A 19,695-nucleotide genomic window follows, 5' to 3' on the forward strand; every position below is an offset into this window, starting at 1 on the left:
CTATGCCCTCGACGAACCATCAAACAGGCAAAGCTTCAATACAGGACTAAGATCGAATCGTATTACACCGACTCCGACACTCGTCGGATGTGGCAGGGCTTGCAAACTATTACAGACTACAAAGTGAAGCACAGCCGAGAGCTGCCCAGTGACATGAGCCTACCAGACGAGCTAAATAACTTCTATGCTCGCTTCGAGGCAAGTAACACTGAAACATGCATGAGAGCATCACCTGTTCTGGATGACTGTGTGATCACGCTCTCCGCAGCCGATGTGAATAAGACCTTTAAACAGGTCAACGTTCACAAGGCCGCTGGGCCAGATGGATTACCAGGACGTGTACTCCGAGCATGCGCTGACCAACTGGCAAGTGTCTTCACTGACATTTTCAGCCTCTCCTTGTCTGTCTGTAATACCAACATGTTTCAAGCAGACCACCATAGTCCCTGTGCCCAAGACACTAAGGTAACCTGCCTAAATGACTACCAACCCGTAGCACTCACGTCTGTAGCGATGAAATGCTTTGAAAGGCAGGTCTATGGCTCACATCAACACCATTATCCCAGAAACCCTAGACCCATTCCAATTTGCATACCGCACCAACAGATCCACAGATGATGCAATCTCTATTGCACTCCACACTGCCCTTTCCCACCTGGACAAAAGGAACACCTATGTGAGAATGCTATTCATTGACTACAGCTCAGCATTCAACACCATAGTGCACTCAAAGCTCATCACTAAGTTAAGGATCCTGGGACTAAACACCTCCCTCTGCAACTGGATCCTAGACTTCCTGATGGGCCGCCCCCCAGGTGATAAGGTTCGGTAACAACAAATCCGCCATGCTGATCCTCAGCACGGGGGCCCCTCAGGCGTGCATGCTCAGTCCCCTCCTGTACTGCCTGTTCATTCATGACTATACGGCCAGGCACGACACCATCATTAAGTTTGCCGATGACACAACAGTGGGAGGCCTGATCACCGGCAACGACGAGACAGCCTATAGGGAGGTGGTCAGAGACCTGACCGTGTGGTGCAAGGACAACAACCTCTCACTCAATGTGATCAAGAATAAGGAGATGATTGTGGACTACAGGAAAAGGAGGACTGAGCACGCCCCCATTCTCATCGACAGGGATTTGGAGTCCTTGGCGTCCACATCACCAACAAACTAACATGGCTAAGCACAACAAGAGAGTCCTGAAGAGGGCACGACAAAACCTATTCTTCCTAAAGACAAAAGATTTGGCATGGGTCCTCAGATCCTCCAAAGGTTTTACAGCTGCACCATCGAGAGCATACTGACTGGTTGCATCCCTACCTGGTATGGCAACTGCTCGGCCTCCGACCGCAAGGCACTACAAAGGGTAGTGCGTACGGCCCAGTACATCACCGGGGTCAAGCTTCCTGCCATCCAGGACCTATATTATACCAGGCGGTGTCAGAGGAAGGACCTAAAAATTGTCAAGGACTCCAGCCACCCTTGTCATAGACTGTTCTCTCTGCTACCGCATGGCAAGCGGTACCGGAGCACCAAGGCTTGGTCCAAGAGGCTTCTAAACAGCTTTTACCCCCAAGCCATAAGACTCCTGAACGGCTAATCAAATGGCTACACAGACCCCACACACTGCTGCTACTCTCGTATTATCTATGAATAGCCACTTTCATAACCCTACCTGCAATGTACATAATTACTTCAATTACCTCTCCACCGGTGCCCCCGCACATTGACACATTGACTCTGTACCGGTACCCCCTGTACATAGCCCCGCTATTGTTATTTACTACTGCTTATCAATTCTTAGTTTTTCAAACTTTTTCTTTTGGGTATTTTCTTAAAACTGCATTGTTGCTTAAGGGCTTGTAAGTAAGCATTTCACCGTAAGGTCTACACCTGTTGTATTCTGCGCATGTGACAAATACAATTTTATTTGAATCTGTCGCCCATGGATTTCCTTTGCCTCCTGAACCATCTTCCTCACTGTGTGTGAGGACAAGATACTGTACATATGCGTCCTTTTACAGCAAGTTTACCACTGTTCCAGCGGTTTTAAATTTCTTATTTTTGCCCTAGCAATGGTAAGTGGTATTTATTTATATAAAAACATTTTTTTTACCCATTGTTGGATTTATGAAGGCCAGGTAACCTAGCTGTTAAGAACGTTGAGCCAGTAATCGAAAGATCGCTGGTTAGAATCCCCAAGCTGACTACGTGAAGAATCTGTCGATATGCCTTTTAGCAGAGCACTTAACCCTAATTGCTCCTGTAAGTCGCTCTGGATAAGAGCGTCTGCGAAATTACTTAAATGTAAACTGTAATGTAAATGTCTCCATTTTTTTGTTCTTTGCCTTTCTGCATGCTAATGGACGATAAAGGGTTTATACCCCAGTGAAACGGGAAGCCATGGAAGGCCACAATTCTGCTGTTTCTTAACCCCTGTGCGGCCTGACATCCAGCGAAAAATCATATCGCCATTAGCATAACAAAATTTAATACTTTTTTTTTTTTTTTTTTTTTCAAATTATATCGTTTTATAGATACACCTCTCCTGAATCGAACCAGATTGTCCGATTTCAAAAAGGCTTTACAGCAAAAGCAAAACATTAGATTATGTTAGAGGAGTATATCGTAAAAGTAGCCACATAGCCATTTTCCGACCAACCACATGCATCACAAATAACCAAAAAACAGCTAAATGCAGCACTAACCTTTTACAAACTTCATCAGATGACACTCCTAGGACATCATGTTACACAATACATGCATTCTTTTGTTCGATAAAGTTCATATTTATATATAAAAACAGCATTTTACATCGGCGCGTAACGTTGCCTAACTATTTTCCCTCAAATGCATCCGGTGAAACAGTGCTACAATTTACTAAATTACTATTCTAAAACATTTTTAAAATGTAATATTGTCATTCTAAGATTTATAGATGAATATCTCTTGAAAGCACCTGTAATGCCAGATTTAAAAAGAACTTTACTGGGTAATCACACTTTGCGATAAAAGGGGATGCGATACTCAGAACAATAGGCTAGCAATAGCAATAGGCTAGCCATCTTGGAACAATCGCATATCACATCTAGTCTTGTATACTATTGTCAATAATCCCTTACCTTTGATTATCTTCATCCTTAGGCACTTCCAGGAATCCCAGGTCCACAACAAATGTATTTTCGTTCGAAAAAGTTCATCCTTTATGTTCCATTAGCTTGTTGTTGTTAGCGCGTTCTGAAGGCTGAACCAAAAGTTCCGACGTGCGCGGGGCTACTCTTTCAACAAAATGCATTTTTTTCTTATTTAGGTTCGTTCAAACATGTCAAACGTTGTATAACATAAATCTGTAGGGCCTTTTTCAACGAGAGCTCCAATAAGATTCGAGGGGGACGATTGCATTGTGTTTCAAAACGTTTCGAAAGGGGAGGGTAACCAGGGGCGCAGGCGTCATAATGGTGATGGCCCTCTCCGTGTGACCACGTTCCACAGCGTGTCATTCTGTCAGTTTTCACAGTAGGAGACTCAAATCACTTTGTAAAGACTGGGGACATCTAGTGGAAGCAATAGGAAGTGCTCAATGAACCATGGCTCACGGTGTGATTAATAGGCAACGTGATGAAGTTGAGTTCGCAATTCAGAATTCCACTTCCTGTTTCGATCTGTCTCGGGGTTTTGACTGCCATATGAGTTCTGTTATACTCACAGACACCATTCAAACTTTAGGGTGTTTTCTATCCACAAGTATTAATTATATGCATATCCTAGCTTCTGAGTTTGAGTAGTAGGCCGTTTAAAATGGGCACAATTTTTTTTCAAAATGCGCTGTGGCGCCCCCTATCCTAGGCGACCGTCAAGAGGTTAAACTGAGATTAATTTAAGTAGTATGTTACTGCCGATTTGATTTTATTAATACGAATGTTTAGGGGTGCTGATAATGACACCTATCTGTTTGAGATTACTTGTTCAACAAAATCTCTTTCTCAAAGTAATTGTATTAATGTAAAATAATATAATTTCCCATTCTTTTGTTGTTGCATACAATATACTGTAGCTCAGTATTTGTTTATTTTTATACTTTTTGCTCCATCTTTATCAATTCTACCAATAATTTATGAGGTGACTGTATGAAATGAAAACTATGTTAATCTGAAGCTGTTTAAACCAATTAACATTCTTGATACTTTTATGAAGTTTGATTTGTTGCCAGATTTTTTTCCTCTCTCAATCCTCTCTCTCTCTTGCTCACTGAATCTCTCTCTTGAGCCTCTGTCTCTTGAGCCTCTGTCTCTTGAGCCTCTGTCTCTTGAGCCTCTGTCTCTCGAGCCTCTCTGTCAATCTTTCTCTCTATATCCTCTCGATCTCATCTGTTTCACTCTGTTTCTTTCGCTGTTCTTTCTCCCTCTCTCCCTGTCTAGTTGGAACAGCTTTGACCATCCTGATCTCGGTAACCACTGTAGCTGCTCTGCTGGTCATAAGTCTCTGCTTCTGCCTGTGGAAGTGTTTCTTGCGGAAAGAAGACGGTGAGTGTGTGTGTGTGTGTCCCCCTCCATCGACCGATCTCAATGGAGGTGTCCACTTCCCCCATAAGAATTCTTATCCAAGAACAATGCTTTTTAACTTTGGCCCAGAGGAAAGCGGGAGAAAGATCCTCCTTGGTTTCTGTATGAGAAATGTTCTGACCTCATTGACCTTGCTGGCGATTTTTGAGCTCTCAGGCTAATAGTTGTCACCACCATGATTCCATGCAGCTGGAATAGAGTTTTTCTCCAGGAATCATTCAGGGTGTGCATGTTGTGGGAATTGTGTAACTACATTGTGTTTGTCCTGTGTGTTTCTCTTGTGTGAGTGCTACAGTATATTTTTCCTGTTCTTTCCGTTTCCTGATGTGTTCTGGCATGTGTTGAAGTTTTCCTGACTGCCTCACCACCTTGACATTCATTTCAGTGGAAGTTGATCTTGAATGACCTGATCGCTGCTGTTTGGATGAGAGGTTTATGATACCACGTTGTGTGGGTGGATGGTGCCACCCTCATAGTACAATACTACTGTTTGGATGAGAGGTTTAGTGTGTGTGTGTGTGTGTGTGTGTGTGTGTGTGTGTGTGTGTGTGTGTGTGTGTGTTTGTGTGTGTGTGGAAACACACTCATAGTACAATAGAGGATGGATCTGAAGTCATTATCAACTTCATTAATTGTGTGGGTTTGAGCATGTACAGTAGGCATGGAAACACCCTGGAATTTTAAGTGACACAATTTTGTGTGTGTGCACACGCATGCGCCTTGGTCTCAGTGGGTACTCTGCTGGCTGGGTACTCTGCTGACATAATCTAATGTTTTGCTTTCGTTGTAAAGCCTTTTTGAAATCGGACGGTGTGGTTAGATTAACGAGAGTCTTGTCTTTAAAATGCTGTAAAATAGTCATATGTTTGAGAAATTGAAGTAATAGCATTTCTAAGGTATTTGAATAACGCGCCACAGGATTCAACTGGCTGTTAAGTTAATACTTTGTAGCGCCACCCTTTGCTGCGATTACAGCTGTAAGTCGCTTGGGGTATGTCTCTATCAGTTTTGCACATCGAGAGACTGACATTTTTGCCCATTCCTCCTTGCAAAACAGCTCGAGGTCAGTGAGGTTGGATGGAGAGCGTTTGTGAACAGCAGTTTTCAGTTCTTTCCACAGATTCTCGATTGGATTCAGGTCTGGACTTTGACTTGGCCATTCTAACACCTGGATATGTTTATATGTGAACCATTCCATTGTAGATTTTGCATCATTGTCTTGTTGGAAGACAAATCTCCGTCCCAGTCTCAGGTCTTTTGCAGACTCCATCAGGTTTTCTTCCAGAATGGTCCTGTATTTGGCTCCATCCATCTTCCCATCAATTTTAACCATCTTTCCTGCCCCTGCTGAAGAAAAGCAGGCCCAAACCATGATGCTGCCACCACCATGTTTGACAGTGGGGATGATGTGTTCAGGGTGATGAGCTGTGTTGCTTTTACGCCAAACATAACGTTTTGCATTGTTGCCAAAAAGTTCGATTTTGGTTTCATCTGACCAGAGCACCTTCTTCCACATGTTTGGTGTGTCTCCCAGGTGGCTTGTGGCAAACTTTAAACGACACTATTTATGGATATCTTTAAGAAATGGCTTTCTTCTTGCCACTCTTCCATAAAGGCCAGATTTGTGCAGTATACGACTGATTGTTGTCCTATGGACAGAGTCTCCCACCTCAGCTGTAGATCTCTGCAGTTCATCCAGAGTGATCATGGGCCTCTTGGCTGCATCTCTGATCAGTCTTCTCCTTGTATGAGCTGAAAGTTTAGAGGGACGGCCGGGTCTTCGTAGATTTGCAGTGGTCTGATACTCCTTCCATTTCAATATTATCGCTTGCACAGTGCACCTTGGGATGTTTAAAGCTTGGGAAATCTTTTTGTATCCAAATCCGGCTTTAAACTTCTCCACAACAGTATCTCAGACCTGCCTGGTGTGTTCCTTGTTCTTCACGATGCTCTCTGCGCTTTAAACGGACCTCTGAGACTATCACAGAGCAGGTGCATTTATACGGAGACTTGATTACACACAGGTGGATTCTATTTATCATCATTAGTCATTTAGGTCAACATTGGATCATTCAGAGATCCTCACTGAACTTCTGGAGAGAGTTTGCTGCACTGAAAGTAAAGGGGCTGAATAATTTTGCACGGGCAATTTTTCAGTTTTTTTATTTGTTAAAAAAGTTTGAAATATCCAATAAATTTCGTTCCACTTCATGATTGTGTCCCACTTGTTGTTGATTCTTCACAAAAAATTACAGTTATATCTTTATGTTTGAAGCCTGAAATGTGGCAAAAGGTCAAAGTTCAAGGGGGCCGAATACTTTCGCAAGGCACTGTACCCATATATAGGACTACCATCAGAGGCAAATAGAAAACACCTGCCTCCAATTGAGAGTCCAACCCCAATAAACTAGACAAAGAAATACACAAGACTAGAGACCACATAGAAATACAAACCTAGAACATAACCCCAAAAACCCAGAAATAATAAATCAAACACCCTACTACATAAAACACCACCCCGAACCACATAATCAAAATACCCTCTGCCACGTCCTGACCAAACTACAATAACAAATAACCCTAATACTGGTCAGGACATGACAGTACCCCCCCATAAAGGTGCCGACCCCGGATGCACCTCCATAAATATATATATTTTTTAAAACAACAACAAAAAAATCCCCCTAAACTAAAGGGAGGGAAGGGAGGGTGGCTGCCGTCACCGACGGCACCTGTGCTACACCCCCCCCTCCCCAACCCACCTATACAGGAGGTGGTTCTGGCTCCGGCCTGCTGTCCTCCAGAATGCAGACATACTTGCTCAGTTTCGGGCCGTAGGCAGACTCCCCTCGTTCCGGATCGTAGGCAGACCTCTTCCGTTCCACACTGTAGGCAGACTCATTTGATACACAGTTAATCCTATTTAGTTCCGGATCGTCAACAGACTTACTTAGTTCCGGGTTGCTGATAGACTCCCTTGGTTCCGGGTCATAGGCAGACTCCCCCGGTTCTGGGTCGCAGGCAGACCCCTTTGGTTCCGGGTCGCAGGCAGACCCCTTTGGTTCCGGGTCGCAGGCAGACCCCTTTGGTTCCGGGTCGCAGGCAGACCCCTTTGGTTCCGGGTCGCAGGCAGACCCCTTTGGTTCCGGGTCGCAGGCAGACCCCATTGGTTCCGGGTCGCAGGCAGACCCCCTCGGTTCCGGACTAGACACTGTTGCCGGATACTCTGAACCGTACACTGGTGCCGGATACTCTGGACCGTACACTGGTGCCGGATACTCTGGACCGCACACTATTGCCGAACTCTCGAGGCTGGGCTGACGCACTGGAAGCCTGATGCGTGGTACTGGTACTGGAGGTATCAGCCTGGGAACACGCACCTCAGGGCTAGTGCGGGGAGCGGGAACAGGCCGAGTCGGACTGGGTTGACGCACTGGAAGCCTGATGCGTGGTGCTGGTACTGGAGGTATCAGCCTGGGAACACGCACCTCAGGGCTAGAGTGGGAACAGGACGAGTCGGACAGGGCTGACGCACTGGACCGTAGAGGCGTACTGGCAGTCTCGAGCGCAGAACTGGCATCGCTCTTACTGGCTGGATGCCCACTTCCCCCTGGCAAATGCGGGGCGCTGGTACTGCGCGTACCAGCCTAAAAATACTTGGCCTCGCCACAGTACCCATTACCCCGAAGCATGGGACCTGTCCAGTCACTGGTTGCCCAGAAAAGGTACGGGGATTTGGCCTGGGGCTCAATCATCGCCCAGCCAAACTACCCGTGTGCCCCCCCCCCCCCCCCCCCCCCCCAATTTATTTTTATTGGGGCTGCCTCTTGGGCTTAAACGCCAGTCGTGTTCCCCTGTAGCGTTCCCTGTCATCGCTCCACTGCCTCCATGGACCTTCTCCGGCCATAATCTCCTCCCACGTCCACTTCTCACGATCGTCCATATCAAAGTTCATTTTCTCAGCGTTCCTCCTCTCCTTCCTCCGCTGCTTGGTCCTTATTTGGTGGGAGATTCTGTAACAGTTGTCGTCGGGGATAGAGGACCAAAACGCAGCAGGAATGTGGATGCTCATCTTGTTAATTTATTTTAAATCAAGAGAACACCAAAATAACAAAATGAAGAACTCACGAACAACAAAAGTCTTGTCAGGCACACTCAGCAAAACAAGAAACAATCTCCCACAAACACTTAACCAAACACATACCCATATATAGGACTCTCAGATGCAAATAGAAAACACCTGCCTCCAATTGAGTCCAACCCCAATAAACTAGACAAAGAAATACACAAGACTAGAGACCACATAGAAATACAAACCTAGAACATAACCCCAAAAACCCAGAAATAATAAATCAAACACCCTACTACATAAAACACCACCCTGAACCACATAAACAAAATACCCTCTGCCACGTCCTGACCAAACTACAATAACAAATAACCCTTATACTGGTCAGGATGTGACACCTATACCGTGTGTTTCCTGTGCTATCATTTAGTTAGTAAATAAATAATTGAATCAATGTGTGATACGGAATTATCAGTAAAGCTGTGGTTTGTGTAGAAGCAAGGCGTATGCGACGTTCAGAATTATTAGACAAATATGAGATGTCGATAATCATTTTATCTGATATATCATCTAGGGTTTCATTCGGAAGATGGTAACTCGTTAACCTGTTGGGGATAGGGGGCAGTATTTACACGGCCGGATAAAAAACGTACCCGATTTAATCTGGTTACTACTCCTGCCCAGTAACTAGAATATGCATATAATTATTGGCTTTCGATAGAAAACACCCTAAAGTTTCTAAAACTGTTTGAATGGTGTCTGTGAGTATAACAGAACTCATATGGCAGGCAAAAACCTGAGAAGATTCCTTACAGGAAGTGGCCTGTCTGAAAAGTTCTTGTTCATCTTGGCTCTGTTTATTGAAGACTGAGGATCTTTGCTGTAACGTGACACTTCCTACGGCTCCCATAGGCTCTCAGAACCCGGGAAAAAGCTGAATGATATCGAGGCAGCCCCTGGCTGAAACACATTAGCGCGTTTGGATAGTGGCCTGTCAGAGGACCATCAGACTGGGGCTCGTGCACGAGGGCACGAGATGTTTTTATTTTCTCTCTCTTTGAACGAAAACCACCACTCCCGGTCGGAATATTATCGCTTTTTTACGAGAAAAATGGCATAAAAATTGATTTTAAACAGCAGTTGACATGCTTGGAAGTACGGTAATGGAATATTTAGATTTTTTTTGTCACGAAATGCGTCGTGCTCATCACCCTTCTTTACCATTCGGATAGTGTCTTGAACGCATGAACAAAACGCCGCTATTTGGATATAACTATGGATTATTTGGGACCAAACCAACATTTGTTATTGAAGTAGAAGTCCTGGGAGTGCATTCTGACGAAGAACAGCAAAGGTAATAACATTTTTCTTATAGTAAATCTGACTTTTGTGAGTGCTAAACTTGCTGGGTGTCTAAATAGCTAGCCCTGTGATGCCGGGCTATCTACTGAGAATATTGCAAAATGTGCTTTCACCGAAAAGCTATTTTAAAATCGGACATAGCGAGTGCATAGAGGAGTTCTGTATCTATAATTCTTAAAATAATTATGTTTTTTGTGAACGTTTATTGTGAGTAATTTAGTAAATTCACCTGCAGTGTTCGGTGGGAATGCTAGTCACATGCTAATGTAAAAGGCTGGTTTTTGATATAAATATGAACTTGATTGAACATAACATGCATGTATTGTATAACATTATGTCCTAGGGGGGGTCATCTGATGAAGATCATCAAAGGTTAGTGCTGCATTTAGTTGTCGTTTGGGTTTATGTGACATTATATGCTAGCTTGAAAAATGGGTGTCTGATTATTTCTGGCTGGGTACTCTGCTGACATAATCTAATGTTTTGCTTTCGTTGTAAAGCCTTTTTGAAATCGGACAGTGTGGTTAGATTAACGAGAGTCTTGTCTTTAAAATGGTGTAAAATAGTCATATGTTTGAGAAATTGAAGTAATAGCATTTCTAAGGTATTTGAATATCGCGCCACGGGATTACACTGGCTGTTGAGTAGGTGCAAGCGTCCCACCTAGCCCATAGAGGTTAACCTCTTACATCTAGACGTTCCTCTAGCGGAACACCTGCTCCAATATCCAATGATGGGTGTGGCGCGAAATACAAACTCCTCTAAAATCCGAAAACTTCCATTTTTCAAACATATGACTATTTTACAGCATTTTAAAGACAAGACTCTCGTTAATCTAACCACACTGTCCGATTTCAAAAAGGCTTTACAGCGAAAGCAAGACATTAGATTATGTCAGCAGAGTACCCAGCCAGAAATAATCAGACACCCATTTTTCAAGCTAGCATATAATGTCACAAAAAACATACCACTGCTAAATGCAGCACTAACCTTTGATGATCTTCATCAGATGACAACCCTAGGACATTATGTTATACAATGCATGCATGTTTTGTTCAATCAAGTTCATATTTATATAAAAAAAACAGCTTTTTTACATTAGCATGTGACGTTCAGAACTAGCATACCCCCCGCAAACATCCGGTGAATTTACTAAATTACGATAAACGTTCACAAAAAACATAACAATTATTTTAAGAATTATAGATACAGAACTCCTCTATGCACTCGATATGTCCGATTTTAAAATAGCTTTTCGGTGAAAGCACATTTTGCAATATTCTCAGTAGATAGCCCAGCCATCACGGCTAGCCATTTAGACACCGACCAAGTTTAGCCCTGACCAAACTCCGATTTACTATTACAAAAGTTTGATTACCTTTGTTGTCTTCGTCAGAATGCACTCCCAGGACTGCTACTTCAATAACAAATGTTGGTTTGGTCCAAAATAATCCATCGTTATATCCAAATAGCGGCGTTTTGTTCGTGCGTTCAAGACACTATCCGAAGTGTAAATAAGGGTCACGAGCATGGCGCAATTTGTGACAAAAGATTTCTAAATATTCCATTACCGTACTTCGAAGCATGTCAACCGCTGTTTAAAATACATTTTTATGCCATTTTTCTCTTAAAAAAGCGATAATATTCCGACCGGGAATCTGCGTTTAGGTAAACAGACGAAAGAAAACATAGCATGGGGTCGACGCGGGCACGCGCCTGAGTCTAACAGTACTGTAACCATCCACTACCCAAACGCGCTACTTTTTTTCAACCAGAGCCTGCAAAGCCACGATTCAGCTTTTTGCCGCCTTCTGAGAGCCCATGGGAGCCGTAGAAAGTGTCACGTAACAGCAGAGATCCTCTGTAATGGATAGAGATAATCAAGAAGGGCAAGAAATTGTCAGACAGGCCACTCCCTGCATGGAATCTTCTCAGGTTTTGGCCTGCCAAATGAGTTCTGTTATACTCACAGACACCATTCAAACAGTTTTAGAAACTTTGGAGTGTTTTCTATCCAAAGCTAATAATTATATGCATATTCTAGTTTCTGGGCAGGAGTAATAATCAGATTAAATTGGGTACGTTTTTTATCCGGCTGTGAAAATACTGCCCCCTAGCCATAACAGGTTAAACAACTTCTTCCGTGGTGCCCCAAATCCTAATGACTTAATTGTTACATGATGAATTTAACTGAGTAACTATAAAACCTAAACTCAGTAAAAAAGAAACGTCCCTTTTTCAGGACCCTGTCTTTATAAGATAAATCGTAAAAATCCAAATAACTTCACAGATCTTCATTTTAAAGGGTTTAAATACTGTTTCCCATGCTTGTTCAATGAACCATAAACAATTAATGAACATGCACCTGTGGCACGGTCGTTAAGACACAAACAGCTTAGACGGTAGGCAATTAAGGTCACAGTTCTGAAAACTTAGGACACTAAAGAGGCCTTTCTACTGACTCTGAAAAACACCAAAAGAAAGATGCCCAGGCTCCCTGCTCATCTGCGTGAACGTGCCTTAGGCATGCTGCCAGGAGGCATGAGGACTGCAGATGTGGCCATGGCAATAAATTGCAATGTCCGTACTGTGAGACACCTAAGACAGCGCTACAGGGAGACAGGACGGACAACTGATCGTCCTCGCAGTGGCAGACCATGTGTAACAACATGTGCACAGGATCGGTACATCCGAACATCACACCTGCGGGACAGGTACAGGATGGCAACAACAACTGCCCGAGTTACACCAGGAATGCACAATCCCTCCATCAGTGCTCAGAGTGTCCAGGGCTTGTAGGCCTGTTGTAAGGCAGGTCCTCGCCAGACATCACCCGCAACAACGTCGCCTATGGACACAAACCCACCATCGCTGGACCAGACAGGACTGGATAAAATGGCTCTTCGCTGACGAGTCGCAGTTTTGTCTCTCCAGGGGTGATGGTCGGATTCGTGTTTATCGTCGAAGGAATGAGTGTTACACCGAGGCCTGTACTCTGGAGTGGGATCAATTTGGAGGGTCCGTCATGGTTGGAGGCGGTGTATCACAGCATCATCGGACTGAGCTTGTTGTCATTGCTTACAATCTCAATTCTGTGCATTACAGGGAAGACATCCTCCTCCCTCATGTGGTACCCTTCCTGCAGGCTCATCCTGACATGACCCTCCAGCATGACAATGCAACCAGCCATACTGCTCATTCTGTGTGTGATTTCCTGCAAGACAGGAATGTCAGTGTTATGCCATGTCCAGCGAAGAACCCGGATCTCAATTCCATTGAGCACGTCTGGGACCTGTTGGATCGGAGGGTGAGGGCTAGAGCCATTCCCCCCAGAAATGTCTGGGAACTTGCAGGTGCCTTGGTGGAAGAGTGGGGTAACATCTCACAGCAAGAACTGGCAAATCTGGTGCAGTCCATGGGGAGGAGATGCACTGCAGTACTTTAATACAGCTGGTGGCCACACAAGATACTGACTGTTACTTTTGATTTAGTCACATGTCTGTGGAACTTGTTCAGTTTGTCTGTTGTTGAATCTTATGTTCATACAAATATTTACACAGTTGACAGTGAGAGGATGTTTTTTTGTTGTTGCTGAGTTTATTTAGTTGATTCGGTACATAAGTCATCAGATTAATGTTTAGTCATGTCACGACACCTGTATTTGGGTTAGGGTTAGAGTTTTTCCCCATTCTTCTCTGCAGATCCTTTCAAGTTCTGTCAGGTTGGATGCGGAGTGTCGCTGCACAGCTATTTTCAGGTCTCTCCAGAGATGTTCGATCGGGTTCAAGTCCGGCCTCTGGCTGGGCCACTCAAGGACATTTTAGAGACTTGTCCTGGTTGTGTGATTAGGGTCATTGTCCTGTTGGAAGGTGAACTTTCGCCACAGTCTGAGTTCCTGAGCGCTCTGGAGCAGGTTTTCATCAAGGATCTCTCTGAACTTTGCTCCATTCATCTTTCCCTCAGTCCTGACTAGTCTCCCAGTCCCTGCCGCTGAAAAACATCCCCACAGCATCATGCTGCCACCACCACGCTTCACCGTAGGGATGGTGCCCAGTTTGGCTGGGCGGCCAGGTCTAGGAAGAGTCTTGGTGGTTCCAAACTTCTTCCATTTAAGAGTGATGGAAACGACTGTTCTTGGGGACCTTCAGTGCAGCAGAAATGTTTTGGTACTCTTCCCCAGATCTGTGCCTCGACACAATCCTGTCTCGGAGCTCTACGCACAATTCCTTCGATCTCATGGCTTGGTTTTGGCTCTTACATGCACTGTCAACTGTGGGACCTTATATAGACAGGTGTGTGTGACTTTCCAAATCATGTCCAATCGATTGAATTTACCACAGGTGCGCTCTAATCAAGTTGAAGAAACATCTCAAGGATGATTCATGGAAACAGGATGCACCTGAGCTCAATTTCGAGTCTCACAGTAAGGGTCTGAATACTTATAAGTAAGGTATTGATTTTTAATTAAATTGCAAACATTTCTAAAACCTGTTTTTGCTTTGTCATTATGGGGTATTGTGTGTGTCGTGTGTGTGTGTGTGTGTAGATTGAGGGGGAAAAAATACATTTTAGCATAAGGCTGTAACGTAAGAAATTGTGGGAAAAGTCAAGGGGTCTGAATACTTAACGAATGCATTGTATGTCTATAATAAAAAATACTTAACTTTTTTGACAAAACAGTCCAAAAAGCAAGTCCTGTAGGCTCTAGTTTTGACTTACCTTGATTATTGTCCAGCCATGTGGTCAAGTGCTGCAAAGAAGACCTAGTTAAGCTGTAGTTGGCTCAGAACAGACTGAGATGTCTTGCTCTTCATTGTAATCAGAGGGCTAATATAAATACTATGCATGCCAGTCTCTCTTGGCTAAGAGTTGAGGAGAGACTGACTGCATCACCTATTTTATTTTATAAGAAACATTTTAAATTCCAAACTTACACACAGTTCTGACACACACACTCTTACCCCACCATGGGTCTTTTCACAGTCCCCAAATCCAGAACAAATTCAAGAAAGCGGAACGCACTTCCATCTCATACTGCTCAAATGAACAGCAGACCTGGTTAAAAAAAAAATACATCTCACGGCACAACGCCTCTCCCCTATTTGACCTTGATAGTTTGTTATGTAGGCTGTGTGCTGTTTTTATTTTATGTAGGTCTGTCCTTGTTAATTAATGTTCTGTATTATGTCATGTTTTGTGTGGACCCCAGGACTAGTAGCTGCTGCTTTCGCAACAGCTAATGGGGATCCTAATAAAATACCAAAAATTCCTGTACTGTACTTGCTGCCCTACATTTGGCCTCTTTCTGTGTGGACTGTGGGGTAAACTAAATGAACCTCTGTTTCATCGCTGGTTTTAGCATTGCTACTGTATGGCTCTATGGAGAATGGAGGTATTATACACAAAGGATCGTATGGGGACATTAACAAATAACTGTGGGTACAAGTATAAGACAGACATTTGTGGTGGAGAACCATGGGCAGACTGCCAGCCAGGTTTAGATTGGTATAAAACATTTAATAGAGCACAATATTCTGATCCTAAAATGAGACAGATTAAGTCTCCGAAATTCCCCGGAGTCCTCACACAGTGCCAGGAAATTAGAGGGGAGAATTTGAGTTACAGTATGTGTTGATTGTCTGTGTGTTTCTTTGATACTGGTTAACCTCTTGGGGCTAGGTGGGACGCTAGCGTGCCACCCGTGGTGCACTCCATCAACAGCAGGTGCATTTCAAGAGCGGCAAATTTGAATCCAAATAAATGTCAAAATTCAAATTTTTCAAAAATACAACTATGTTACACCATTTGAAAGATAAACATCTCCTTAATCTAACCACGTTTTACGATTTCAAAAAGGTTTTACGGCGAAAGCATAAATTTAGAGTATGTTAGGACAGTACATTTACAAGAGTTGTGTGTAATGTTTTGTCAAGTCAAAGACAGGGTCACCAAAACCATAAAACCAGCTAAAATGATGCACTAACCTTTTACAATCTCCATCAGATGACACTCCTAGGACATTATGTTAGACAATGCATGCATTTTTAGTTCTATCAAGTTCATATTTATATCCAAAAACAGCGTTTTACTATGGCATTGATGTTGAGGAAATCGTTTCCCTCCAATAACCGGCAGTCAAGTCAGCGTCAGAAATTAAATAATTAAAATTAGAAAACATTGGTAAAATATTATATTGTCATTTAAAGAATTATAGATTTACATCTCTTGAACGCAATCAACTTGCCAGATTTAAAAATAACCTTACTGGGAAATCACACTTTGCAATAATCTGAGCACTGCGCCCAGAAAAATACGCGTTGCGATACAGACTAGACGTCATGTTGGGGAGATCTAAAATCGAAAATACTATGTAAATAATCCATTACCTTTGATTCTCTTCATCAGATGTCACTTCCAGGTATCACAGGTCCATAACGAATGTAGTTTTGTTCAAAAAAGCTCATCATTTATGTCCAAAAATCTCCGTCTCGTTAGCACATGATGTAAGCCAGCCGGACTTCTCGTCATGAACGAGGGGAAAAAATATATTTCCGTTCGTTCAAACATGTCAAACGTTGTATAGCATAAATCATTAGGGCCTTTTTTAACCAGAACATGAATAATATTCAAGGTGGACGAATGCATACTCTTTTATAACGTATTGGAACGAGGGTACCCAACATGAACTAGCGCGCCAGGTGTCTAATGGGACATCACCGTTCCATGGCTCTTGTTCGGTCAGATCTCCCTCCAGAAGACTCAAAACACTTTGTAAAGGCTGGTGACATCTAGTGGAAGCAATAGGAAGTGCCAAAATATTCCTAAACCCCTGTGTTTTTCAATGGGATAGGTTTAAAGTCAATACAACACATCAGGTATCCATTTCCTGTCAGAAAATGTCTCAGGGTTTTGCCTGCCAAATGAGTTCTGTTATACTCACAGACACCATTCAAACAGTTTTGGAAACTTTAGAGTGTTTTCTATCCATATATAATAAGTATATGCATATTCTAGTTACTGGGTAGGATTAGTAACCAGATTAAATCGGGTACATTTTTTTTATCCAGACGTGCAAATGCTGCCCCCTAGACCCAACAGGTTAACACACTTTCAGAGGCAGTTATAGGCCTGAAGTGGAAACTTGATTTAAATGCCTGGTTGGTCTCACTGCGTTATGGAGCCTCTATCACACATTCACCATCTGAACCCAATGACCCAGCGCTGACTTCTATCTGACTTGTTCATTTCAGTTAGTTATTATATAATGTAATTTTGGTCTACTTGCTTTAGTGTATTGAATCTCTCTTTTTCCTCTCTCACCCTCGCTCTCTCCTCTGCACAGATGGAGTCTAAAAGGAGGAAGTGAAACTCAGCGACTGTTCCTCAACATTCTACTGCACTTTCAGAAGTGAAGCAAGGCCCACCTCAAGAGGGCACAGAATACAATCTGTTGTGACCAACATCACAGGGTCACTGAGAAACTGAATCCATCAACACAACACCTTTTGTTTAGTCACAATGGCTCGTATTCACGAGTTTGAAGTGTTTCAGAGTAGAAGTGCTGATATGCGATCAGATTTCCCTTTTAGATCATAATGAATAAGATAATATTGACTGAGGAGACTTGATCCTAGATCTGCAAACCCACTCACACTATTTGTGAATACTGGCCAGTATGATCACAACACATCCTAACAGATCTGAACCTAACCTTACCCTCTGGTAACCCCAATTGGCATCCATATCTATCATGAAGTGTGATGCTGACTGAGTATTTTGTTCTTGTAACTGCCTTGGTTTCTTTGTGCCATTCTACAGTATGTTCGCAAGATGAATGTGGTTTTCATGACCTAATGGACCGAGGTTGTAGGAAAACTCTGAATGAAGTGAAAATACCTTTTAGTATTCAGTGATGAATTTTACACCTTAATGTCCCACTTTAGACCACTGCAACACAGCTCCTGTGGAAGACCTACCCTGTTTGAATCCCCCAGAGTACATTGTTTTGATTCTACTCTTAATGTAATCTTAGCCTATGAAGCTTTGATAAATTATCAGTAAGCTTTCAAACCCAAGGCCCAGATTCACAAAACACTTCAAACACAAAACTTAAGAAACTTCTTAAGAGAGAAAATATGTTTGTTAGTGCAATTCCTTAAACATTTCTTAAGAATTCATGCTTTTCTTACAAACTTATCAAATATCTTTTTGCAAACTTCACTGTCTTTTTAACATGATTGTCGCTAAGCAACTGAACTAGCTTGCTATCTTGCGGGCAATCTTATTAGCATATTTCTTACTGCGATAACTGAAGAGAAACAATTGGGGGTGGGGGATTTAAAAACAATCAATACTGGAACGTTCAGATTACGTTTGAGTCAATTAAACATGTTCAATTGCTTTCATTATCATCTTTTCTCAATTCCATGCATTTAAGACCAGGCTTTAGCTATCTTGGAAGAAGAAATCCACTAACTTTATTTTCAAGAATCACATTTCTTAACAATTTTCTTAGGAAGAAACCTAAGAACATTTTCAATAACTTTATTGAGGAATAGCAACTTTTTGTAAGTTTCTTCAGTATAAAGGTAAGAAAAAATTGCACTTAAGAATACATTTCTTTTTAATTTGTGAATCTGGGCCCAGTTCTCAGACATAATGTAGACCTCTTACTCAGAACTGTAGCAGGGTTGGAGAGAGTGTGGTAGACTACGGTCAGATACAATTATTTTATACAATTATTTCATTGCCATTTGAGGATGAATAAATATGGTTATAAGTAAGAATGTCAGCGTGTGTGTTTTCAAATCAATCAAATTTATTTATAAAGCCCTTTTTACATCAGCTGATGTCAAAGTGCTATACAGAAACCCAGCCTAAAACCCGAAACGGCAAGCAATGAAGATGTGGAAGCACGGTGGCTAGGAAAAACTCCCTAGAAAGGCAGGAACCTACAGTTGAAGTCGGAAGTTTACATACACCTTAGCCAAATACATTTAAACTGTTTTTTGTTGTTTTTTTTTTTACAATTCCTGACATTTAATCCTAGTAAAAATTCCCTGTCTTAGGTCAGTTTAGGATCACCTCTATATTTTAAGAATGTGAAAATTTCAGAATAATAGTAGAAAGAATGATTTGATTTATTTCAGCTTTTATTTCTTTCGTCACATTCCCGGTGGGTCAGAAGTTTACATACACTCAATTAGTATTTGGTAGCATTGCCTTTAAATTGTTTAGCTTGGGTCAAACATTTCGGGTAGCCTTCCACAAGCTTCCATAAGTTGGGTGAATTTTGGCCCATTCCTCATGACAGAGCTGGTGTATCTGAGTAAGGTTTGTAGGCCTCCTTGCTCGCACACACTTTTTCAGTTCTGCCCACAAAGTTTCTATAGGAATGAGGTCAGGGCTTTGTGATGCCCACTCCAATACCTTGACTTTGTTGTCCTTAACCTCTATGGGCTAGGTGGGACGCTTGCACCTACTCAACAGCCAGTGTAATCCCGTGGCGCGATATTCAAATACCTCAAAAATGCAAAAACTTCAATTTTTCAAACATATGACTATTTTACACCATTTTAAAGACAGACTCTCGTTAATCTAACCACACTGTCCGATTTCAAAAAGGCTTTACAACGAAAGCAAAACATTAGATTATGTCAGCAGAGTACCCAGCCAGAAATAATCAGACACCCATTTTT

The 19,695-nt window shown here is 42.6% G+C and overlaps 1 protein-coding gene across 4 annotated transcripts in view; it reads left to right on the top strand.

The window, feature by feature from the left end:
- ox2g (OX-2 membrane glycoprotein) overlaps positions 1 to 18,783 on the top strand; it is a 57,628-nt gene extending 38,845 nt beyond the window's left edge. For 3 of the 4 annotated variants that reach the window (XM_014164725.3, XM_014164727.3, XM_014164724.3), the window contains 2 exons: positions 4,423 to 4,527; positions 17,340 to 18,783. In XM_014164725.3, the coding sequence (XP_014020200.1) occupies positions 4,423 to 4,527; positions 17,340 to 17,350 (116 nt within the window). In that variant the 3' untranslated portion in view covers positions 17,351 to 18,783. The remainder of the gene's footprint in view (positions 1 to 4,422; positions 4,528 to 17,339) is intronic. The other variant, NM_001165316.1, reaches the window with a different exon arrangement.
- Positions 18,784 to 19,695: the final 912 nt, after the last annotated feature.

Source organism: Salmo salar, chromosome 21, assembly GCF_965601325.2.
Source record: "Salmo salar chromosome 21, fSalSal1, whole genome shotgun sequence".
Taxonomy (NCBI): Eukaryota; Metazoa; Chordata; class Actinopteri; order Salmoniformes; family Salmonidae; genus Salmo; species Salmo salar.